Source organism: Balaenoptera physalus (genome assembly GCF_965194825.1).
Source record: "Balaenoptera physalus genome assembly, chromosome: 8".
Lineage (NCBI taxonomy): Eukaryota > Metazoa > Chordata > Mammalia > Artiodactyla > Balaenopteridae > Balaenoptera > Balaenoptera physalus.
In genome coordinates this window covers 13,061,848-13,087,757 of record NC_138887.1, presented here as the reverse complement: position 1 = coordinate 13,087,757, position 25,910 = coordinate 13,061,848, and the positions used below count along the sequence as shown (strand labels likewise).

Here is a 25,910-nt window from a genome sequence, read left to right as displayed (position 1 = left end):
GTGAGGGTGGGAAATGTAGTGTAGGTGGGCAGCTCCCATTGAAGAAAGGAAGAACAGATTTTAGAAGACAGCTTAGCAATCTCTGCCATAAACTGTGATGCTGTTTGCTGAGACAGGAAACGGGAAGCAGGTTTACGGCAGAAGATAATAAATTTCCTTTTGGATATGTTAAGATACACGTACTTATAGGACTTCTAAATTTGCATGTGTAATAAGAATGCACAAGTGATCCTAAGGTAACATCAATTGGAAAAAAATTACTTATGTTTTTCTGTAGCAATGTTATGATACAGAAATTTAAGTTATTTTTCTGAGAAAAAATCAAAAGGAGGAAAGTAGGGTAAAATTAGAAGGGAATGGGGAGACGGCATGAGGAAAAAGACTGTGTTTATTGTTATAGTTATGGCATAAATCAGTTGATTAAAAATATTGATAAGTACTTACTGTATGCCAGACACTGACCTAGGTAATACCTATTGGCTATGTAGTAGAGATATGAAAGACAGATCAATCCCTGGTCTCATTACATAGTCATGAAAGAAGGTAGACAACGAACCTGTTGGATAGCGGAAAGAATTTAAAGTACCAAGTGCTACAAAGCAAATAAAATAGTGTCTGTAGGGATACTGTGAGCTTGGGGGTGGCTGCTTGGGTAATTTTGGCTAAGGCAGTTAGGATAGAATTCTTTGAGAAGTAAAATTGAGCTAAGACCTGAGTGATGAGAAGAGGATAGCTTAATGAAGACCTAGGCAGATAACATTCCAAGTAGAAGGAACTCAGCAACTGCAAGGCCTGGAAACAGACTTGGAAAGTTTAAGGGGGCCAAGATGTTGCCCAGTGTAAAAATAGGAAGTGAGATACTCCAGGGTATAGTCTTATCACCTGAGGTAAAGTATAAATTTTATTTAGTTGCAGTGGGAGATCACTGGACAGTTTAAGCAACTAACTGATATGACTTGGTTTTACGCTTAAAAAACTTAAAAGTGGGGGACGAAAGCTAGAGATAGAGGCAAGGAAACTAGTAAAGAGACTGTTGCGGTAGTACCAGAAAAAAGATAATAGTGGCTCCGACTTAAAGTTGGTAGTGGCTCAGATTTCCTTGAAATCGTGGGAAATGGTTGCATTTAGGATCTATTTGGATGTAGAGTTGACAGAAGTTGTTGATAGATTAGATGTGAGATTTGAAGGAAAAAGGAAACAAGGATGACTCCTGGGTTTTTGACCTTAAAAGTTGGGTTGGTGTTAAAAATAGGTCCCAAATTTCTTTTGTAGTTTTGGTAGGTGTTTACGTAGTGGATTCTGAAGGAGACATGGCATTTGGGCATATGATGAACTTAGCTAGCTGAACTCTTTCCATGTTTTTCTCAAAAATATAAGTTATGCTCTAAAAGAAATGTGTAGACTTTATGTATTGTTGGAAAAGTGAAGCATTTGAAAGCTAATTTAGGTATTTCCTATTATATGATTTTTTTTTCATTTCTTAGAAGGGTCTTTAACAGAGCTATCAACTGTGGTTTGTGAATTTTAATTTGGATTATCCAGAATCTCCAAAGACTTCAAGGGCCTAAAACCTTGCTCTGATCATCTGTTTGCCTTTTACCTATTCAGACCAGACAGGAGGCTGAGCTGCCTGCCGGCCTGGGGCTGTACCCTTAGGGCAGTGCTTGCCTTGTTAGGAATACAGTGCTGCTTGTGGTGCCATAACTGTGTCACACCTCCCCTGAAGGGCAAAGTGTTGGAATCTATTACTGAGCAGATTATCTTTGATCTCTATTCTGTTGATATTTAATTGATTGTAAAGAGAAATGTTGGGATGGTGCTTTGTTTTACAAAAAATATATATCAGTGTGAATATTTATTTACTTCATAAATGAAAGGATTTCCACAATTTAGAGATTATATTAGTGTTTTAAAATTGAGCTTTCTATGTCAAATTTTACTGTTGAATGTTTCCAGTCTTTACATAGTTCTTATTTTTCTTCTGACAGAAACTGAGCATTTGGATATATTTGGAAAAGCTATTAATTGGTATACATTAAGTACTTTTGCTGTACACCTGGAAGTATAGTTCATCTAGCTCTGTGTTTAATCATTTTTGAAAATGTACTAAATATTTTCACTTCTGAATTTGATGAGAGTTAATGAAAAAGTGAACTGGTCTAATTTTAACTGCTAAAGATGACTGTGTTTAAATGTTGCCTAGAACTTGATATATCATACAGTTAAAAAACAAAATTCAGCTGAGTAAATTCAAAGATCTAATTGGTTTTATTAAACACTTCCTGACTCAGGCCGCATCCCATCTAGTAAGTAGAAGGGAGCTCCGAGGAGCTATACAAAATGGAAAGTTTTTAAAGGCAGAAGGGGGCAGGGACAAGAAAGTTATACTAGCAGAAAGCAGATTGGCCATGGCAAGGTCACTTTCCTTTAAGGGATGGGAGGGGTTTGTGTGGCAGGTGACCTCACTAGTGCTGACCAGGAAATTCCAGACCGATTGGTTAAGATGCCTTTCCTGGGAGGGGCTGAATCTGCAGTTAGGTTAGGTAGTAAGTCTTGGTTTGCTGGTGTGGGAGTTAACACAAGTAACTCCATTTTGGATCTGTTGTTTCTTTTTAACACACAAATAAAATAATCTTTTATTTAAATATAAAATTTACTAACCTTAATTTGTGTAATTTCTCCATATAATACAGCAGACTTTTATTTTTTTTAAATATATTTTAAAACATTTCTTAACATAAAAAGATACAAAATTAACTATTTACTGACAGATTTACATTAGTTTAAACATTTTTCTTGAGACTGTAGATACCTAGTTGTACCTTAGTAGCAAGACCATACGTTTCACATGCTCATAGATCTTTGAAATATTTTAGAAAACTACTTATCATAATTTTCTCAAACTTTGTTCCCCCACCCAGCTAATTCATATATGTCACCTAAAGTTGCAGGGCCATATATAGTAAAAGGTCTGCCCTATGCCCACCATTGTTCTGGGCTTAGTGTGTGGGTACTATTTTTTTCATAATAAAGAATGGTCTCTGAGGTCTTTTGATTTTTCTGGGAACATAGAGAAAACAAAATAGTTCATTACAGTGGTAAATATGGTGTAAATTTAAGAATATGAAAACAAATCTTTCTTTAAAAATAAATCTGTTGTTAATAAAAGATTAGACTTTATGGAGATGGGTCTTTCACCATGTTTTAAAGGAGGTATAGATTTGAATGAGAAAAATGGGAAGGAATTTCAAATTTAAGAGGTGTTAAGACATAAAGAGGTGAACATATTTTTAAATGATTAAATCCAGCTTAATTAGCATAGCTAGAGTTTAAAAGATTTCCTCGTTATGTGAAGATAAGTGATGCTAGTAAAAACAAGCAAAAATCACTAAGAAAAGTAATTTAATAATGTTAGAAAAATCTAATCCTAGTTGGCTATTGAAAACATACTTCTTAGACTATCTTCTCTTTTCACAATTTATACCAAAGTCAAGTATCCTTTTTTCCTGGCTTTGGCACACTATTACTATAGTCCTATCTGTGGTAATGCAGTGGTGTCCTCGATGGCTTACAGTCTAAGTGTTTAAATTATTTGGAGAAATTTGGCAGTGTGGGAGCAGGCTACTCAGGTCTTAGGCTGCCTGGAACTTCAGACCTACAGTTGGCAAGAGGGAACTGCTTTATAAATTATATGCTCCTTTTTTTCCTTCCCCAAACTGGTCCGGGTCCAAGCCAACCTCAGGTAACTGGGCTTGGAATACAGCCATTCTGGGAAATTTCCTATGATTTAGCCTTTGCATCCTTGTGATTTGGAGGATATTTGGAAAGGAAGAGAAGTTTAGAATTGACCTAAAGACCTACGTGATCACACAGAACAGTCGAAGAACTGCCTCTAACTTCTTAGACCGTCTTTACTCATGTGAATCAGCTACAATAGGATCATTCTCAGAGGAGTGAAAACACTTATACAGCTTACTAGATAATATCTTCTATGACAACATGGTAGTAGTATATATATATATATATGTCCTCATTGTTAGAAGGTGACAAAGGAATCATCTGATAAAGTATCTTACCTATCGCTAGTGGTTCCTGGCAGAGTAGACCCGAACTACTACAGTCTACATTTCTGTACTTTCTATTCACATACCAAAGTGCGTTAAAATCAATGAAATATTGCCAAGGAAAGATATGCCCAGTTGAAAACTTTTGTTAGGTGGTTACAGTTTGAACTGTATCTTGCCATACATTAGTGATTTGCCAGATTTGGTCAAAATCATCAATGCCAACAGTTGATATAAAGATCTTTTCTTTGACCGTATTACACTTAAAACAAGCCAACAACTTTTTATTTTTATATATTAAGGGAATTTTTCAGGTAATCACATTGCTTTCAGATGTATTTTATGATCTTGTATTAGATGTCATAGCATGTCTGTAGGCAGATGAAAGTAGTTTTAGTTAGGATTGTAGGATTGCTTTGATGAGCCAAAATAATATTTCTTAAGAGAATTTCTCTTATTCTAACACATACTGACTCTAAAGAGTGCTTTCTGTGTTTTTTAGTCGTCCATATACTAACAAGGTCATCACTTTATGGTACCGTCCACCTGAACTGCTGCTGGGAGAAGAAAGATACACACCAGCTATTGATGTATGGAGCTGTGGGTAAGATAGGCTTATTGACTGGTTAATTTACTTGAAACTTGGTAGTGAAGTAAAATCATACCATTTGGTAATGGTGGATATTTTTCCCATTAGATGTATCCTTGGTGAACTCTTCACTAAAAAACCTATATTTCAAGCAAATCAGGAGCTTGCACAACTAGAATTAATAAGGTAAGCTTGTGATTTTAATATTTGTAATATCTGTAGGAAATTAAAATTTTTTCACGCTTGTGTTTCTAGGAGAACATCATGTTTCTGTTGAAGGCTGATGATTGCTGAATGGAGGAGAAACTAGAATGCAGGCACTCTGATAATTGTTCTAGTAAAATTAAGGATCTTAAAGTCCCTAGATATTTTGTGATTAGATTAATGTGTTTGAGTCCCTAAAGATAAGACTGGGAAGGAGGAGTAAATATGAGGGGGGAGAGAATGAATGGTAGATTCTGGTTTTTTTCGGAGTGTGGCAGTATGGAAGAATTAATGTTTGGGGATATTTTAAAGAAATACTCTTTTACATATGTATATGCACATGTGTTTATATGTATATGTATATGCAGACATACCAAAATACATCCATATACTCACTAGCATAGGTCTTCATTATTTGGAGCCTATTATAGGACCTAGGTCATAGGACTTACGTGTTAATCATCTTTCTCTTTAATATTTTAAATAAATTTCTTTTTTATAAAAGAGCTTTGGTTTTCATATATAATAATATTAATTTGCAACTTGTAAGATTTGCATGAGTGTTTCAAAATATGGATGAGAATTTTTAGGGAAGATATTGGTAAAAGGCACATACATACCCATGTACTGTGAACCTTCCCTTCAGCAGACTTATTGGACTAATTGATGCTCTGCATTCCATCTGTAAATAATACTAGCTTGATAACATAGCAAGCTGAATATTTGCAGCTAGTAGATTACCACTCTATAGTAAGACTACGTATTTATTCCACTAGTTGAAGAGTATGACGACCAAGAGGTAGTTGTTGCCCGTTTTGTATACAAACATTTTATTATTGTACATATGTTGTTTAATTAACTATAGACAGATGCAGTGCTTTGCAAAGACTTAACAGAGTTGGCTAATGTAGAATCCCATTCAGTGAGTCCTCTGATGAAAGAGAAGGCCATGGCCCTATGTCAGAAAGTTGGGAAATGCACATTTATACATTTTTAGTAAAAATAAAATGTTTAAATCATGTATCTGTGTATCTTTCTTTTTCTTTTTTTTTTTTTGGTAATGATTTTCTCTAACCCATTTTTTCAGTTAGCCAACTATTGTTCCTAGTTTTATTGGATACTAGGGTTTCTATTAATGATGTTAGTATTTATTTAGTTTATACATGATACGAGTATTGTTCTAGGAATTCCACCTGAATTACTTCAGTTAAGTTGTGTCTTGTTTTTATAGTTAAGAAAACAACCTTAGAGAGGTGAAGAATTTGTTCAGAGTCATACAACTAGCAAGTGGCAAAATTGAGATTTGAATCTAGATAGTTTTACTTACTATCTAAACTTATAACCAATTCTCTGTACTATGTAGGAAATAAAACTTCCTGGAACTTTTAGTATGACACAAACACCAAGAATTAACAAAGACAGCATGAAAACTTTCTGCAGAATATTAATACAAAAATTCTACAACAAGTGATTAGCCAGTAGTATGTAATGTTTTATTAAAAATTAACTTGCAGAGTCAAGTAGGGCCATCCTAAGAATACAAGAATGTTTTAGTTTTAGGAATTCCATTATTATAATTCATCATTTTAATAGACGTAAAATAATATGTCTCTCTTGATAGTGTTGAATAGGCATTTGCTGAAATTATAAACTGCTAATTAAGTGTAGAGGCATATTTCTTTAACACGATAAAATATGTATCACAAACGAACTAAATAATATTTAGTGGTGAAATACTAGAAATAAAGGCAAGAATGAGAAAAAATTGACTAGCAGTATCATTATTTTAAGAGTGTTTTAGAAGCACTAACTAGTTAACTAGTAGTGTTAGAAAAGTGAACCCAATAAGAGGTATACTATCATAATTTGTATCTGATAGCATTGCATACATGCAGCGTGCAAGGAAATCACCTTAAATTCCTTGAAAAAAAATTTGGTAAAATGGCAAGTGTTAAGAATGTGTGTGTATATATACACGTGTGTGTGTGTGTGTGTGTGTGTGTGAGTATGTATGTATATACACACAGCATACTAATATATATTATATACTAATACATATATTCTAAAGCAATAGCTTTTAAAGACCATGTACCAGTAATAACCAGTTGGAAACATAGGGAGTGGAGAACATGTTTAACAAAACCACCACCATATATACTCCAGGAATATTGAAAACTATAATGTTTCACCTAAAATTGTAAAGAAGATTTGAATAAGTGTTGGAGAGGCATATCTCATTTTTGGCTAGGAAGCCTTTTTTTTAAACATCTTTATTGGAGTATAATTGCTTTACAAGGGTGTGTTAGTTTCTGCTTTATAACAAAGTGAATCAGCTGTGCATATACATATATCCCCATATATCCTCCCTCTTGCATCTCCCTCCCACCCTCCCTATCCCACCCCTCTAGGTGGTCACAAAGCTTGAGCTGATCTCCCTGTGCTATGCGGCTGCTTCCCACTAGTTATCTATTTGGGTAATATATATAAGTCCATGCCACTCTCTCACTTCGTCACAGAATACCCTTCCCCGTCCCCGTGCCCTCAAGTCCATTCTCCACATCTGTGTCTTTGTTCCTGTCGTGACCCTTGGTTCTTCATAACCGTTTGTTTTCTTTAGATTCCATATATATGTGTTACCATATGGTATTTGTTTTTCTCTTTCTTTTTTTTTTTTTTTTTTATAATTTTAATTTTATTGATTGATTGATTGGTTGATTTTTGGCTGTGTTGGGTCTTCATTTCTGTGCGAGGGCTTTCTCTAGTTGCGGCAAGTGGGGGCCACTCTTCATCGCGGTGCGCGGGCCTCTCACCATCGCGGCCTCTCTTGTTGCGGAGCACAGGCTCCAGACGCGCAGGCTCAGTAATTGTGGCTCACGGGCCTAGTTGCTCCGTGGCATGTGGGATCTTCCCAGACCAGGGCTTGAACCCGTGTCCCCTGCATTGGCAGGCAGATTCTCAACCACTGCGCCACCACGGAAGCCCCTGTTTTTCTCTTTCTGACTTATTTCACTCTGTATGACAGACTCTAGGTCCATCCACCTCACTACAAATAACTCAGTTTCGTTTCTTTTTATGGCTGAGTAATATTCCATTGTATATATGTGCCACCTCTTCTTTATACATTCATCTGTCGATGGACACTTAGGTTGCTTCCATGTCCTGGCTATTGTAAATAGATCTGCAGTGAACATTGTGGTACATGACTCTTTTTGAATATGGTTTTCTCAGGGTATATGCCCAGTAGTGGGATTGCTGGGTCATGTGGTAGTTCTATTTTTAGTTTTTTAAGGAACCTCCATACTGTTCTCCATAGTGGCTGTATCAATTTCCATTCCCACCAACAGTGCAAGAGGGTTCCCTTTTCTCCACACCCTCTCCAGCATTTATTGTTTGTAGATTTTTTGATGATGGCCATTCTCACTGGTGTGAGGTGATACCTCATTGTAGTTTTGATTTGCATTTCTCTAATGATTAGTGATGTTGAGCATTCTTTCATGTGTTTGTTGGCAATCTGTATATCTTCTTTGGAGAAATGTCTATTTAGGTCTTCTGCCCATTTTTGGATTGGGTTGTTTGTTTTTCTGATATTGAGCTGCATGAGCTGCTTGTAAATTTTGGAGATTAGTCCTTTGTCAGTTGCTTCATTTGCAAATATTTTCTCCCATTCTGATGGTTGTCTTTTGGTCTTGTTTATGGTTTCCTTTGCTGTGCAAAAGCTTTTAAGTTTCATTAGGTCCCATTTGTTTATTTTTGTTTTTATTTCCCTTTCTCTAGGAGGTGGGTCAAAAAGGATCTTGCTGTGATTTATGTCATAGAGTGTTCTGCCTATGTTTTCCTCTTAAGAGTTTCATAGTGTCTGGCCTTACATTTAGGTCTTTAATCCATTTTGAGTTTATTTTTGTGTATGGTGTTAGGGAGTGTTCTAATTTCGTTCTTTTACATGTAGCTGTCCAGTTTTCCCAGCACCACTTATTGAAGAGACTGTCTTTTCTCCATTGTATATTCTTGCCTCCTTTATCAAAAATAAGGTGACCTTATGTGCGTGGGTTTATCTCTGGGCTTTCTATCCTGTTCTGTGGATGTATATTTCTGCTTTTGTGCCAGTATCATACTGTCTTGATTACTGTAGCTCTGTAGTATAGTCTGAAGTCAGGGAACCTGATTCCTCCAGCTCCGTTTTTCTTTCTCAAGATTGCTTTGGCTAGTCGGGGTCTTTTGTGTTTCCATACAAATTGTGAAATTTTTTGTTCTAGTTCTGTGAAAAATGCCATTGGTAGTTTGATAGGGATTGCACTGAATCTGTAGATTGCTTTGGGTAGTATAGTCATTTTCACAATGTTGATTCTTCCAATCCAAGAACATGGTATATCTCTCCATCTGTTTATATCATCTTTAATTTCTTTCATCAGTGTCTTATAGTTTTCTGCATACAGATCTTTTGTCTCCTTAGGTAGGTTTATCCCTAGGTATTTTATTCTTTTTGTTGCAGTGGTAAATGGGAGTGTTTCCTTAATTTCTCTTTCAGATTTTTCATCATTAGTGTATAGGAATGCAAGAGATTTCTGTGCATTAATTTTCTATCCTGCAACTTTACCAAATTCATTGATTAGCTCTAGTAGTTTTCTGGTAGCATCTTTAGGATTCTCTATGTATACTATCATGTCATCTGCAAGCAGTGACAGTTTTACTTCATTTCCGATTTGGATACCTTTTATTTCTTTTTCTTCTCTGATTGCTGTGGCTACAACTTCCAAAACTATGTTGAATAATAGTGGTGAGAGTGGGCAACCTTGTCTTATTCCTGATCTTAGTGGAAATGGTTTCAGTTGTTCACCACTGAGAACGATGTTGGCTGTGGGTTTGTCATATATGGCCTTTATTATGTTGAGGAAAGTTCCCTCTATGCCTACTTTCTGGAGGGTTTTTATCATAAATGGGTGTTGAATTTTGTCAAAAGCTTTTTCTGCATCTATTGAGGTGATCATATGTTTTTTAATCCTTCAATTTGTTAATACGGTGTATTACATTGATTGATTTGCATATATTGAAGAATCCTGGCATTCCTGGGATAAACCCCACTTGATCATGGTGTATGATCCTTTTAATGTTCTGTTGGATTCTGTTTGCTAGTATTTTGTTGAGGATTTTTGCATCTATGTTCATCAGTGATACTGGCCTGTAGTTTTCTTTCTTTGTGACATCTTTGTCTGGTTTTGGTATCAGGGTGATGGTGGCCTCGTAGAATGAGTTTGGGAGTGTTCCTCCCTCTGCTATATTTTGGAAGCGTTTGAGAAGGATAGGTGTTAGCTCTTCTCTAAATGTTTGATAGAATTTGCCTGTGAAGCCATCTGGTCCTGGGCTTTTGTTTGTTGGAAGATTTTAAATCACAGTTTCAATTTCAGTGCTTGTGATTGGTTGGTTCATATTTTCTATTTCTTCGTGGTTCATTCTCGGAAGGTTGTGCTTTTCTAAAAATTTATCCATTTCTTCCAGGTTGTCCATTTTATTGACATATAGTTGCTTGTAGTAATCTCTCATGATCCTTTGTATTTCTGCAGTGTCAGTTGTTACTTCTCCTTTTTCATTTCTAATTCTGTTGATTTGAGTCTTCTCCCTTTTTTTCTTGATGAGTCTGGCTAATGGTTTATCAATTTTGTTAATGTTCTCAAAGAACCAGCTTTTAGTTTTATTGATCTTTGCTATTGTTTCCTTCATTTCTTTTTCCTTTATTTCTGATCTGATCTTTATGATTTCTTTCCTTCTGCTAACTTTGGGGTTTTTTGTTCTTCTTTTTCTAATTGCTTTAGGTGTAAGGTTAGGTTGTTTATTTGAGATGTTTCTTGTTTCTTGAGGTAGGATTGTATTGTTATAAACTTCCCTCTTAGAACTGCTTTTGCTGAATCCCATAGGTTTTGGGTCGTCATGTTCTCATTGTCATTTGTTTCTAGGTATTTTTTTGATTTCGTCTTTGATCCCTTCAGTGACCTCTTGGTTATTAAGTAGTGTATTGTTTAGCCTCCATGTGTTTGTATTTTCTAACAGATTTTTTCCTGTAATTGATATCTAGTCTCATAGCATTGTGGTTGGAAAAGATACTTGATACAATTTCAGTTTTCTTAAATTTACCAAGGCTTGATTTGTGACCCAAGCTATGATCTATCCTGGAGAATGTTCCATGAGCATTTGAGAAGAAAGTGTATTCTGTTGTTTTTGGATGGAATGTCCTATAAATATCAATTAAGTCCATCTTGTTTAATGTATCATTTAAAGCTTGTGTTTCCTTATTTATTTTCATTTTGGATGATCTGTCCATTGGTGAAAGTGGGGTGTTAAAGTCCCCTACTATGATTGTGTTACTGTCACTTTCCCCTTTTATGGCTGTTAGCATTTGCCTTATGTATTGAGGTGCTCCTATGTTGGGTGCATAAATATTTACAATTGTTATATCTTCTTCTTGGATTGATCCCATGATCATTATGTAGTGTCCTTCTTTGTCTCTTGTAATAGTCTTTATTTTAAAGTCTGTTTTGTCTGATATGAGAATTGCTACTCCAGCTTTCTCTTGGTTTCCATTTGCATGCAATATCTTTTTCCATCCCCTCACTTTCAGTCTGTATGTGTCCCTAGGTCTGAAGTGGATCTCTTGTAGACAGTATATATATATGGGTCTTTTTTTTTGCATCCATTCAGCCAGTCTGTGTCTGTTGGTGGGAGCATTTAATCCATTTACATTTAAGGTAATTATTGATAATGTATCTTTCTATTACCATTTTTTTAATTGTTTTGGGTTTGTTATTGTAGGTCTTTTCCTTCTCTTGTGTTTCCTCCCTAGAGAAGTTGCTTCAACATTTGTTGTAAAGCTGGTTTGGCGGTGCTGAATTCTCTTAGCTTTTGCTTGTCTGTAAAGGTTTTAATTTCTCTGTCAAATCTGAATGAGATCCTTGCTGGGTAGAGTAATCTTGGTTGTGGGTTCTTCTCCTTCATCACTTTAAATATGTCCTGCCACTCCCTTGTGGCTTGTAGAGTTTCTGTTGAAAGATCAGCTGTTAACCTTCTGGGGATTCCCTTGTATGTTATTTGTTGTTTTTCCCTTGCTGCTTTTAATATTTTTTCTTTGTATTTAATTTTTGATAGTTTGATTAATATGTGTCTTGCTGTGTTTCTCCTTAGATTTATCCTGTGTGGGACTCTCTGTGCTTCCTGGACTTGATTAACTATTTCCTTTCCCGTATTAGGGAAGTTTTCAACTATAATCTCTTTAAATATTTTCTCAGTCCCTTTCTTTTTCTCTTCTTCTTCTGGGACCCCCTATAATTCGAATGTTGGTGCGTTTAACATTGTCCCAGAGGTCTCTGAGACTGTCCTCAATTCTTTTCATTCTTTTTTCTTTATTCTGCTCTGCGGTAGTTATTGCCACTATTTTATCTTCCAGGTCACTTATCCGTTCTTCTGCCTCAGTTATTCTGCTATTGATGCCTTCTAGAGAATTTTTAATTTCATTTATTATGCTGTTCATCATTGCTTGTTTGCTCTTTAGTTCTTCTAGGTCCTTTTTAAACGTTTCTTCTATTTTCTCCATTCTATTTCCAAGATTTTGGATCATCTTTACTATCATTACTCTGAATTCTTTTTCGGGTAGACTGCCTATTTCCTCTTCATTTGTTTGGTTTGGTGGGTTTTTACCTTCTCCTTTATCTGCTGTGTGTTTCTCTGTCTTCTCATTTTGCTTAACTTACTGTGTTTGGGGTCTCCTTTTCACAGGCTGCAGGTTCGTAGTTCCCATTGTTTCTGGTGTGTGCCCCCAGTGGCTAAGGTTGGTTCAGTGGGTTGTGTAGGCTTCCTGGTGGAGGGGACTAGTGCCTGTGTTCTGGGGGATGAGGCTGGATCTTGTCTTTCTCGTGGGCAGGACCACGTCCCATGGTGTGTTTTGGGGTGTCTGTGACCTTATTATGATTTTAGGCAGCCTCTCTGCTAATGGGTGGGGATGTGTTCCTATCTTGCTAATTGTTTGGCATAGGGTGTCCAGCACTGTAGCTTGCTGGTCATTCAGTGGAGCTGGGTCTTAACGTTGAGATGGAGATCCCTGGGAGAGCTTTTGCCGTTTGATATTATGTGGAGCCGGGAGGTCTCTGGTGGACCAGTGTCCTGAACTCGGCTCTCCCACCTCAGAGGCACAGGCCTGATACCTGGCCGGAGCACTGAGACCCTGTCAGCCACATGGCTCTCTCTGGGCTTCTATTTCGGCAGCAGCAGTGTGACTCTGGACGGTGTGAGCCACTTTTTTCGCCAGTTGGCCAAGGAGAAGTGTGAGGGCGCCCAGCGACTCTTGAAAATGCAAAACCAGTGCTGTGGCCGTGCCCTCCTCCAGGATGCATGGAAGCCTTCTCAAGATGAGTGGGGTGTAAAACCCAGGACGCTGTGGAAGCCACCATTCTTAGGGAGAAGAACCTGAACCAGGCACTATTGGATCTGCGTGCCCTGGGTTCTGCCTGCGCCCCTTTTTTTTTTTTTAAGATGGCAGTTCATCGTATATTAGTCATTATAGTCCTAATGAGAATTTCAAAAGACTTTTTTTTTTTTTTTTTTTTTTTTTTTTATATAGATAATTCTGGTCACCTCAGTCTTCTTTTTTTTTTTTTTTTTAGAAATTCACGTTCTTTTATTTATTTATTTATTTATTTATTTATGACTGTGTTGAGTCTTCGTTTCTGTGCGAGGGCTTTCTCTAGTTGTGGCAAGTGGGGACCACTCTTCATCGCGGTGCGCGGGCCTCTCACCATCGCGGCCTCTCTTGTTGCGGAGCGCAGGCTCAGTAATTGTGGCTCACGGGCCCAGCCGCTCCGCGGCATGTGGGATCTTCCCAGACCAGGGCTCGAACCCGTGTCCCCTGCATTGGCAGGCAGATTCTCAACCACTGCGCCACCAGGGAAGCCCTCAAAAGACTTTTTTAAAACAACAGTTGATTTCAATGTTTATCTGGAGACATGAACCTGAAAATAGCTAGGAAAATTCTTAAAAAAGAAGGACAATTTGGCATATCATATGTTAAATCAAAATTTTAATAACTAAAACCATTTCGTACTGGCACAAGATACACAGATGAATTAGTGGAATTATATGGGAAATTCAGAAGTAAAGAAAGTTCATATGGACCTCAGAATATAATACAGTAGACATTTCAAATCAGGGAGTTAATTGAATAGTATTTATTGATTGCTGGTTGTGTACCAGTTACCAGTACTGAGGATACAGTGGAGGTTGGGAATTGTATCCCCAGTGCCTAGTAACTGGCACACAACTTTTTCTGCTTTCTTGTTGGGGGAGACAGAGAAAACAAACAAATTAATAAAATACATCAGGTGGTGATGAGTGCAGGGGATAGAAGACGATAGGAGGCAGCGCTGTGCATGGAGCCAGGGAACATCTCTCCCATAGGTACCATCTGAGCCGAGAGCTGAGTGAACAGCAGAGTCATGGTCCTGAGGCATGAGCCTGTTTGGATGATTTTATGGACGTGTTAAGTCAGTTAGGGAACCGTATGGGAAACAAAAAGAAAGCTCAAGCCATCCAGTTAGTGGCATACTGTACAGTTACTAAAAAGGAAATGGTAGATCTGGAGATGTTGATATGCAAAAGCAACACTGTCACGTGAAAAGAGCAGTTTTACAGACGGCTGTGTTTGGTTTGGTCCCACATGGGTGAGACAAACACATCAAAAGAGTCTGGAATTGTTAATCTGAACATGGATTTGTGAGAGGGTTAGGGAAGGGACTGTTTTACTTTCTACTTTATATGTTTCAAAATGTCTTTGGGTTTTGGTAAGATATCAAGTATTTATAATAATACAAAAAAAGATGCTTCAATTTTGATTTTATAGCATTAATTATTTTTAAAACATGAAAAAAAAAAGGACGTTTCTGGTAAAAGAGACACGTCTCCTTGATTTGAAGGAGGTGGCAGAGTATATTGAAAGGGGCAGGCTTTGGAATCTTACAGGCCTGGGTTCTAATGCCAGCTCAGCTACTTCCTGCTCTTGTGACTTAGGGTAAGTTCCATAATGCTATAAGTTTCTTTTTTCACAAGTAAAACAGGACAAATAACGTGCTTAGGATTGTAAAAATTAACGTGTTTCCTAGTACATATTTACTTCTTCCTCTCATCTTATTTGTGGTAATGCTGGTATGTTTCCGCAATCTAAAGCCTCAGGAATGATGAGTTCTAGGATCTACTTTGTACAAATACATATAAATGGATCAAGGATGGTAATCCTAATGAGAATCTGTCTTAAAGAGCTTCACACTACAGTGGTCAAGTTATTTGTACTTTACCTGGTTCCAGAAAATACTTTAGGCAGATTACAAAAATTTTGTGATTAAGAAGTAGCATGAAGTAAAAGTAATGGCAAAGAGAGAGAAAAACATAGGTGGGGGCAAAAAAAGGGATGAATGAGAGCAAAAATGTTTTTACATGAGAGTAACACTTTTAACTCTAAGTGTTCTGGCAGCCAGTGAAAGAACCTTTATATCACACAATGTATATTGCTTATGGAATAAAAAACAATCATGGAAGAAATTAAAAGTAGATTTGGAATGAGAAGAAGTCCCCGCACACATACACAAAGCCTCAGGTCACACAGGTAAAATTTTTACAACTTTAAAGGCATAGGCTTTGGTTGTTCCAGAATATAGGAAAAGAAGGAAAGTTCCCATATTTTAAAAAGTGAAGCATGTATACCTTCATAAATCAATAGCATAAAAATTTCTTTAGAATTTTACTTCTTAATCTTTTTGGTCTCTTCTTTATACTCTTAAACATTGTGAAAGATCCCAGGAGCTTGTTTATGTTGATTGTATGTATTGAAATTTAAAACTGAGAAGTAAAAATATTTATTAATTCATTTTAAAACAATATATTAACATAACATTTTAATTGTAAAAAGTTTATATTTCCCAAACTAAAATAAATGTTGGTGAAATGAAAAGCATTGTTTCACATTTTTATAAATCTTTTAATGTCTGTCTTAAACATCTGCATAAACATCTGTGATATGCTGTTTTCAATAGTCTTTTCAGATAATTGTGCATATTCTTCCTTGAAACTTCAGTAAGTGGCAGTTTTTTTTTACAGGTTAGTCGTAATGTGCAGTCTGTAACCACAGATTTTGTACTCTAATATATTAAAATCCATTGGTTTATCTTACACTCTGAATAGATCTTTTACCTGTGATGATTTTATAACATTATGTATTGGTCATTTGATAATATTGGATCACTGAATTGAGCAGATCTTCTAAAGTGTAACATTTCATTATATAGTATTTGTTATGACCACTAATCTCATCAGAAAAGCCTTGAGGTATTTATTTTGAAGCTGTCAAGTTCATGGTGTAGATATAAGTCTTCTAGTATTCTGATTTTCTCCTGAAAGCTTGAATTTTATAATTGACAGTAATGCTGCAATTGTCTTCCTTGAAGTAATAAGCTGACTTTGTTCCTGTTTAAGAAAATGTCTGGCAAATACCCAAGTATGAATGACCATAGTTTGTTAGTTGTTTTTGCAGGTAAAAATGGTGGTTCATGAAAAAAGCAGCTACTTCAGCTTGCGACTCAAATAATTGCACAAGTGCTTCTCAAGATAACTATCACTTTGTTGTGCAAATGAAGTGCTTTATGAGTATTTTCTATTTCATTGCTAAGAATATTGAAAAGATACGTACTCAAGTGTAAGGGTTTAATAATAATAATTTTTACTGCTTCAACAAGTACCTTCTTAAGTGAAACTGTCCCCCTGTCTCCCCACCAAGATTATGTGGTAGTGAAGAGTATTTACTGCTAATAGTCTGGTGCCACTGCCTCAAGTCATGCTAAGGTGCCAGTAGTTTTACCCACTACTGGCTTAATACCATCAGTGCAAAGTCAACACATTGAAAAGTATAAATAATGTCTTAATAATACCTTTGACCTTCCAGACCCCTGAAGGGTCTAGGGGACACCGAGTGGTCTTTGGACCCCATTTTTGCAAACTGCTGATGTATACCAACTAAAAAGTAGAATACAGCATTACACTAAAATAACAGTACTTTGATTAGGCCCAAGTGGTATTCCTCTTTTGAATGTATGGATGACTAAATATTCAAAAATCTCTTAATTGGAAAATCTCTTAATTTCTTACTAATGTCATGAATATAATTCATGACATTAGTAACTCAGGGAAGAAAATGCAGGTGATGATTATAATAGAGTTTCTAAAAATCAAACTGGTAGAACTAAAGAAGTATCCTTTTAAAATTTAAAAGCCACAAAAATAAAACCCATAGTCAAAAGGAATAAATCAATGCTTTCTAAGCAGGAGGTATATGTGAATTTGTATGTGTCTGTGAATATCTTTACTGTGTGTTGTGTTTCTCAAACTAAAAGTTATCATCTTTCCCAGTGGTAAACAATGAAAATACTCCCATTAAAATAAGAAACCAAACAAAATTACCTAACATTATGTGGCATGATTAGCATTTTAACATTGTTTGGAAATTGCCACATAATGTAGCATACCATGATGATAAAGAGGAATACATGTTTGAAAAAATATAGATGAATTTTGATTATAGGTGATGATAATAAACCTGGAAAGCCTCAAAGAAACAACTGTTAAAAGAAAACTGTGTTAGGAACCATAGGATCTCAGATGGCGATCTAAATTTTTTATGTCAAATTTCAGCCATTTCCTATAACAAAACTCTTCTGGTTATTGCTTAGGAAATGTAATAGGGATAGGAACACATTCAAAAAGCAAAAAAGTAAAACCCATAAAAGGAAATATAAAAGATCTAATTGAAGAAATTTATAAGTATACCTTGGAGATATTGCAGGTTTGGTTGTAGACTACCACAATAAAGCAAATACCAAAATAAAGTGAGTCACACAAATTTTTGGTATCCCAGTGCATATAAAGTTATGTTTACACTATACTGTAGTCTATTAGGTGTGCAATAGCATTATGTGTGTATACCCTAATTTTAAAATACTGTATTGCTAAAAATACTAACCATCATTTGAGCCTTTGGCAAGTTGTAGTCTTTTGGCTGATGGAGGGTTTGAAATACTGTGAGAATTACCAGAATGTGACACAGAGACACAAAATGAGTAAATGCTGTTGGAAAAATGGCACCAGTAGACTTTCTGACGCATGGTTACCACAAACCTGAAGTTTGTAAAAAAAAAAAAAAAAAAAAAAAAATCTACAAAGCATGATAAAATGAGGTATGCCTGTATAAAACCAAAGGAAGTATAAAAATGGAAATATTAAGCTTTGTAAAGATAGCAATCCTTTCTAAACTGATAAATTCAGAGCAGCAGTGGAATCCCAACAGGATTCTCTTACTTTTGGAGTGTGACAGTATTGATTCTACAATTCATCTGTAAGGAAATACTGAAAAGAATGATTAGCGGAATGAATAGATAGAGGGGTTTGTCCTGTAAGTCTTATAAAAAATGTAAAGGTATCATATGATATTGACACCAGAGTAGTTAAATCAGTAAATCAAAATAGATTCTCAAAACAGACCTCAGATATTTAGGGATTTAGCATATGATGCATTTCAAAATGTCTTCAGTAAATGATTTGGGAATAGCTAATTGACCATCAGGCACTGATTTTGCCAATATGCAATTATCAATTGCTGTCATGTCTGCTTCCCTAATTTCTAAAACTTTTCCCTGTCTTAGAATGTCTATTTCACCCTGTATGCTGCTACCAATTAGATAACTTTCCCATTCAACTATCTTCCCAGAACACATAAAATAATTAAAACTCTTTAGCTAAGAGGTAATGAAACTGATTTTTATTATAAGGCTATTAATGAGCCAGGTGCTAGCTCATTTAATTTCACAGGTCCAAAGTAAAATTAATCCGCATTTTACAAAAGAGCAACAGATTCTAAGCAGTGCAATTTCACCAATATCACAGACAGGATTCAGTTCTAAAGTTTGTTTTCAAAGTCTGTCTTCATTATAGTTAGGCAGACTGCCTCTTGAAACTATATTGTATGGCCCCTGTCTAATGCTTCCAACTAAACCTCCCTTAGCCCTAAATTCCACCTATACTGATTTCCTTAGTCTTCCTCCCACAAATGTTTATACTTTGCTACTTCCATGACTTTGCCTATGCACTAATCTTTGCCAGTAACATAGTTCTCTTATTCCCTTTCCCACTTGTCGATTGTTTACTTATCCTTTGAGTTGTAGGCAAAATTCTGCACCTCTTCTCTAACTTGAGTACGTTTTCTTGTGTTTCTGTAGTTGAAAGTATCCTTCATTTTCTTTATTCCATTATATTTTATACTTCTGTTATGGTGCACATCAATCTGCCAGGGATTGATTATATTCATCTAGTTACTTGGGTATATTATGTAGTATACAAAAGTGAGAGAGTGGTTCTCTTACTATAATTTAGTAAGAGAAAGACACATAAACAACTAAAATATAAAGCAGGATGAAATAGTGTCAAAAGAAACAAGGAGCATGCAAAAAGTGACCATTGTGGACAGTGAGGATACAGAAAACATTGTTGAGTAGATTACTTTTGATCTGCATCTTCAGGAATGACAAGGATTGAGCTAGGTAGAATCTAGGAAGAAGGAACATGAGCAGAGACGTGGAGGAGTGGTTGGTCTGTGGAGAGAGATGAATTGGGAGATGAGACTAGGAAGCCAGTCTGGGACCAGATCATAGAGAGCCACGCTCCTGAGCTTGGTCTTCTTTGCTCCTTTTCAGGAGCTTGTGAGAATGAGATTGTAAGGAAGAAGAGACAGGCATGTACGAAGAGTAAGATCTTAAAGCCTTTTAAAAAGCTTGGATTTAAAAAAATCCTAAAATGTATTGAAACAAAATACAACTTCAGTGACACAGCTTAAAAAATGAGAGGTTGCCTTGTGCAAATGTGTTTCTGACATAGTGTTCTTAAGCTCCACTAAAGGATGTCTGGCAAGTTTAGTTGTCACTTGCTTATGTACATTGGTGCGTGTATTTATATTTATGTATATATGGAATATTTTTACTTTTAGTCAGTGATGCATGGACCTTTTCTTTTTCTATGTGAAGACTAGCTGATAATTTTATATACAATGTACATTTATTCTTGAGATTCAGTATATTCAAGTTAAGCATATTTAACCAATTTTTCATCTACATATTACCAAATCATTAGTTTTAAATGTTTACCAGCTAGAGCTATCTATTTGTTATAGCATTTCTTCAGTTTACCATAACAAGGACTTACTAATTAATATAAAAATAATGAGGGATTTCAAGATATAGATAGAGAGTAAAGCAGTTAAAATTTCTAAATACCTTGCAATCAGAGGCACTACTGAAATTGAAGAACTTCTGTGTTTCAGGAATGTGACTTTTAGGGTCCTCTGTTGATCAAATTCAGCAGCAGTCTACAGTTCAGTTAGCTTCTTCAGTGTAGGAAATCTTTTCTGCTATTATTGCAAACTTCATTATATTCATAAGAGGTGATGATTAGGTACCTATAAAACCAGAGAAAGACATATACTAAACTCTAGTTCCTCAGTTTATTGGCATGAAAATTTTAAATTTTGGTTCAAAATATGCTCAACATATTTTGAATGTTGCCTGTGTTTTTAAGATTTGATTTTGCAGATATGAAGGTTTTCTTTCTAGGAATTGGAATGTTTGGAGTGTTAGAAGCATTCACTGAAAATAAATTGAATTCTTAAAACAAGTAATTGATTTGGGATGACTGAAATATTTAATGAAACTATTATACATTGTATCAGGACTTCAACATTTGTATATTTAAAAATGAGTTGATGTTTTGTATAGCAGTTGTATGTATGATTTTTTTCTGTGTAGTTTATATTGATGTACTTCTTTTTGTGTGTTGTTCAGCCGTATATGTGGAAGTCCATGTCCTGCAGTGTGGCCTGATGTAATCAAACTACCATATTTCAACACCATGAAACCAAAGAAGCAATATCGTCGAAAGTTAAGAGAAGAATTTGTTTTGTAAGAAGGGGATGCTTAAACATCCATATTGTGTTGATTTTTTTTTTTAAGTTATTTCTTGAGAATTCTAAATGTCACTGTAGCCTCTGTTGACCTAAGGTCGACCTATCACAATTCTTCTATGTCATTTAATTTTGAGTTCCCTTTGCTACATGCAAATTACCATTTCACCATCATTATGAAATCAGTGCTTTGGAGTTTACCTGAAAAGTTAAATAATACCATTTAAAATTTTAATGAAACAGCTTACAAGATACTTGAACTGAGTGTTTTACTTTGTTGTAGGAAACTATTCCGTTAAGTTTTTAATTTATGTTAAGACAGCAAATTGCCCATAGAGCAGTAAAATGTACTATTGTTTGCCAATTTTCAAATTATTTAGAATAATTATAAAATTATGTAAAAATAAATATTTCTTTAAAGGAATATTTGGAACTTACTAGAATGAAGTATCACAAACATGTTATAAAATGCTAATACTTAAAATAAGCTCCTAAAGAAACATTAAGCTTGAGTCAAAGAACATGCATGACTTTTGTAATCCTCTCATGCCAGTATTCCTGCAGCTGCACTAGACTTATTTGATTACATGCTCGCCTTGGATCCTAGTAAGCGCTGCACTGCAGAGCAGGCTCTTCAGTGTGAGTTCCTGCGGGATGTGGAACCCTCAAAAATGCCTCCACCGGAGTAAGTGACTTTTTACTATATGCAGAATCTGGACAATATTAGTAACATCATTATATAGCTATCAGAAGCTATTCCATGATTAGTTAAGTCAAAAGAAAGAATAAATCAAAAGGAATAGAATAGCAATAGTGTACATAATTTGCACATCTAGAATGCAGAGCCTTGCTTTATGTTCAGCTAACCATAGGACTAGCAAAAGCGGCCTTCCTCTAGTTAATTTTATTAATATATTTCCACCCTAAAAAAAATGTTATTGCTGCTGCTATTGTAGTACTGTTTCTGCCAACACTAGTTGCTTAGCTAAAATTTTGAGTGCTATGCTAAGCATTTCTCATGTATTACATTAATCTTTATAATCTTAACAGGTGAGTAGTATTATCACCATTTTACAGAGAAGGAAGCAGGCTCAGAGAGGTTAAGAAACTTGCCCAAGAATACAAATCTAGTAAAGGGTGAAGCCAGCTCTCAAATTCAAGTTAGTTCTATAACAAAAAAGAGGTTCTGAAATACTCCTTAGCAGACTCTACAGTAGGAAATTCTTGTCATTGAATAAAAATATTCGTGTCAAAAGCCTGTATGGAATGAGTCTACTGTCTGATGGCGGGGGGTGGGTGTCGGGAGGCAGGGAATGCACAGAGTCTGGGCGTCAGAATGGCTGGGTTCTTGAACCTTCACTCCCTTGTGGCTCCTGTAATTTCTCTGGGATTGATTTGGGGAAGGGGACAGAGCAGTCCATTTGGTTCTCCTTGATAGGTTCTAGAAAGTTTGTAGAGATTTTCTTAGTGATTTTAAAAATGATGATGAGTGTCACAAAAACAAGCCTGTCCCTATAATAATAAAATGTGTCCATGTAGTAACAATTAGCATCTTGTGAAGGAACAGACGTGGGATTTGGAGTTCAAATCCTGGCTCTTCCACTTAATTAGTTAGATTGGTCTTATTATAGTTCTATGAGACCATCATATTTGGCTTTAGTTTTTACTGAATTGTATGTGAATAGCCTTTGTGGGATGATTTGGAAGGCAAAAAGGATCTATCCATCTGACATGTTGAGGGACCTGAATCATTCACTGTTGAATTGTTTCGTGGATTTTTTTGCTTATCAGTATATATCAGCAGTCTTGAAACTTTGGCTTTAGTACCCCTTTAAAGAATTTTTTTAAACTTTTGATTTGGAAAAATTTCAACTCTATACAGAAAAATAGGAAGAATATTACAATGAGCAATCATATACTCTTCATCTAGATTCAACACTTAAATGTGTCCAAATTTTAGTTATCACTCCATATCTTTTTTTCCTGAACTATTTGCATATTATATTGTGGGAATGATATTTCACTTATAAATAATTCACCATGTTATCTATAAGAACTGGGACTTTATTCTGTATAACTACAATATAAAGCATAAGAAATTTAACATTGTGTTAGCTAATAGTTTATATTCAGATTTCTCTAGTTGGCACAATAGTTTCCTTTGTAGTCTGTTTTTCTGTTTGTTTTGTCTTGGTTTTGGTTTTGGTTTTTTCGGATGAAGAATTTATTCCAAGCTCACACATTTCATTTAGTTGTTATGTCTCTTCAGTCTCTGGGGAAGACTTCTTACGACATTGACATTTTGAAGAGCTAGCTGTTTTGTAAAGCATTCTACAGTCTGGCTTTAACTACTTCCTCATCATTAGTAATTAGTGTTTTTTTGTTTTTTTGGCAAGAATGCTACCTAGGGTAGTGAAATGTGCTTCCTGCTGTATCACATCAAGAGGAATATAATGTCATTTTTCTCCCATTATTGGTAGTACTAAATTGATATCTTGGTTTAAGTGGTCCACATAAAAGAATTCTGATAAAACTGTATTGAACACATTTTAAATAGACATCTAAAGTTTTAAAATCAAGGGTTCAAATAGTTGCAAAAGGTATAATTTTCAGTGTATAAGTGTAGACACTTTAAAATAGAGCAGTTACATCATCTTGTAAATGTATTTAGTGGAATCAAAATATCTTAGCATTTCATATTCATCAACATTCACTCAGAAAATGTATGAACAAACTGTTCAACAATTGGACACCGTTGGGTTTGTGTGTGTGTGTGTATGTGTGTGAACTTACATTGCTTCTGCACGTTTTTAATGTAGCATTATATTTATGCTTGAAAGTATTTTATTGATTACCCTATAGTACTTCTTTAAAACAAATACATGTATATAAATGGAAATTTAATTTAAAAATTTCCTCTGACTACAAAGCTCTTTTTTTCTTGATTAAATTATTGCATGTATTAGTAGTACGTATTTCAGTTAAAAAAAAAGAAAAAATTAGTAAATTTTGTTGGAGATGCAACCTTAATGAAATTGCGCTGAGATTTTTTTTCCTCAGGTAATTTGCATATCTATTAATTAATATTACTTATTCTAGAGTGAGATATAGTTCCACATTAATTGTAATTTAAAAATTTTTGTAAGTGCTCTTTTAAATAAGCATTTGAGACTGGATGGAGTTTTGTCATAGTTAAATCACTGAGTTCTTTGAACTTCTTCTACATTATGTCCCAAAAATCACAGTGCTCTGTCATCAAAAATTATTTTAATGACCTTTCAGATGTCAACTTAAGATTCTTTCTCTAATTTTCTTGACAGTAAAGAATTGGAAACCACATGACTTGCCAAAAGATTTCTTATCCAGTCATTAATCATTTATTTTTTTTCAAATTTTAAGAAAATAAACCAAAGAGGATTTACCAATATTTATTACATGACTTCTTCGTATACTTGTTGCTTTTTCTTTTATTCGCACTTTCTTAATCCAGTATACTTAGAAGAGGTTAGGAAGTCAACATGTAATTTCAGTGCTACTTAAGCAGTCCATTTGCTAAATTGTGTTTCTTATTACATTTTAAAAATATATGCTTTTGTCAAAATCTTGGAACTGTAGATGTATCCCATTCAATTTATGGAAAATGTTTGCCACATAATAGGAAATTCTGTTCATATTGTCAAACACATCACCTAAATTCACTTAACTTCTATCAGAACGCACCCAACTGCACTTCTGCATTAAAAATAAATATGTTAGTACACATTTTGGTAAACATTCTGTAAACCAGCAATAAATTATAGTACATCTTTGTTAAGTACATCACTAAAGCAATCAGGTTGAAATTATAGTGATATTGATGTGATATTTAAATAAAAAATTACATAAACAATATAACATCTCATTATTATTTTGTCATGTAATGGGTAGTTAAAATGATAAAATGTGAAGGTAAGGGCTATGAAGAAAGGCATTGGTATTCCTTTGGGAAATAGCTATGTGTATTAAACTCGTTATCAGTTTTTTTTAGGAATAAGCAAATGAGTGGGGGATAATAAAAAAAAAACCCTCCATTAATTTTATTAGATGTCCCGTCACACTTTTTTAATGTACTTAATGAAAAGAGTATGTATTGCTAAGAAGTGAATTAGGCCAGCAGCTTGTCTGTAATTTTATTTTTTCTTAACAGCATCAAACAATTCATAAGATAAATATGATCAACGTAATTGGAATAAATATTTTATGATATGATATGATAAAAAAATACTTTTAAACTACCTTGCTGAATGATAAAACATGAATATAATGCTTACTATGTGAGAGGCACTGTCCAAGCACTTACATATGTTAACATATATTACCTGTACTCCACAAGGTAGATTGTCTTGTTAACCCCATTTTTAAAGATAAGCAAACTGAGGCACAGAGGTCAAGTTACTTGCCTATGAGACACAATAAGTAAGTGGCTGAGCCGGTATTTGAACCTTTAGAAAAGAACACATTAAAAATTTGGTTGTCCTGGAAACATTCCTGGTACATCTAATAGTCAACATCACTAGCCTATCTATCCTGTTTAGCTATTTGTTGGGTAATGTTTATCTTTCCTACTGTTGAGATCATCCATAAAGAATCTCTTACCTTTTAATTGTGGGAGGGAACAAAAGCCCTTTTTAGTGGATTTCTTTGCTTTATTCTCATGGGACTCTCCCACAAGAGCAATGCATTCCTTGAACATCAGGATGGAAAAAAATGAAATCACTCTAGTCACCCCACTCTGCAGTACTGCAGTATGTCTGAATTCAGAGTAACCCCAACAGAGGCTAAGGTTACACATCTTGTAATACACACACACACACACACACACAGAGAAAGGAAAGTCTTTGGCAGGTTTTTGATGCCTTAAAGCTTCCCAATATCAATATTTCAAATTGTCCCTTTGTTTGTTACTCCAGGAGGTTTTTACACGCTGAGGCAATGCACCATAGTAAGATGGCTGAGAGGTATGCCTTTGTTTTGTTTTTGGACCTCA

General features: G+C 35.2%; 1 protein-coding gene across 4 annotated transcripts in view; it reads left to right on the top strand.

Moving 5' to 3' along the window:
- The window catches only part of CDK13 (cyclin dependent kinase 13), a 112,707-nt gene that overhangs the window by 79,065 nt on the left and 7,732 nt on the right, over positions 1 to 25,910 (top strand). For 2 of the 4 annotated variants that reach the window (XM_082473406.1, XM_082473404.1), the window contains exons 8-11: positions 4,567 to 4,668; positions 4,762 to 4,839; positions 20,766 to 20,882; positions 21,438 to 21,569. In XM_082473406.1, the coding sequence (XP_082329532.1) occupies positions 4,567 to 4,668; positions 4,762 to 4,839; positions 20,766 to 20,882; positions 21,438 to 21,569 (429 nt within the window). The remainder of the gene's footprint in view (positions 1 to 4,566; positions 4,669 to 4,761; positions 4,840 to 20,765; positions 20,883 to 21,437; positions 21,570 to 25,910) is intronic. The other 2 variants (XM_082473405.1, XM_082473407.1) reach the window with 2 other exon arrangements.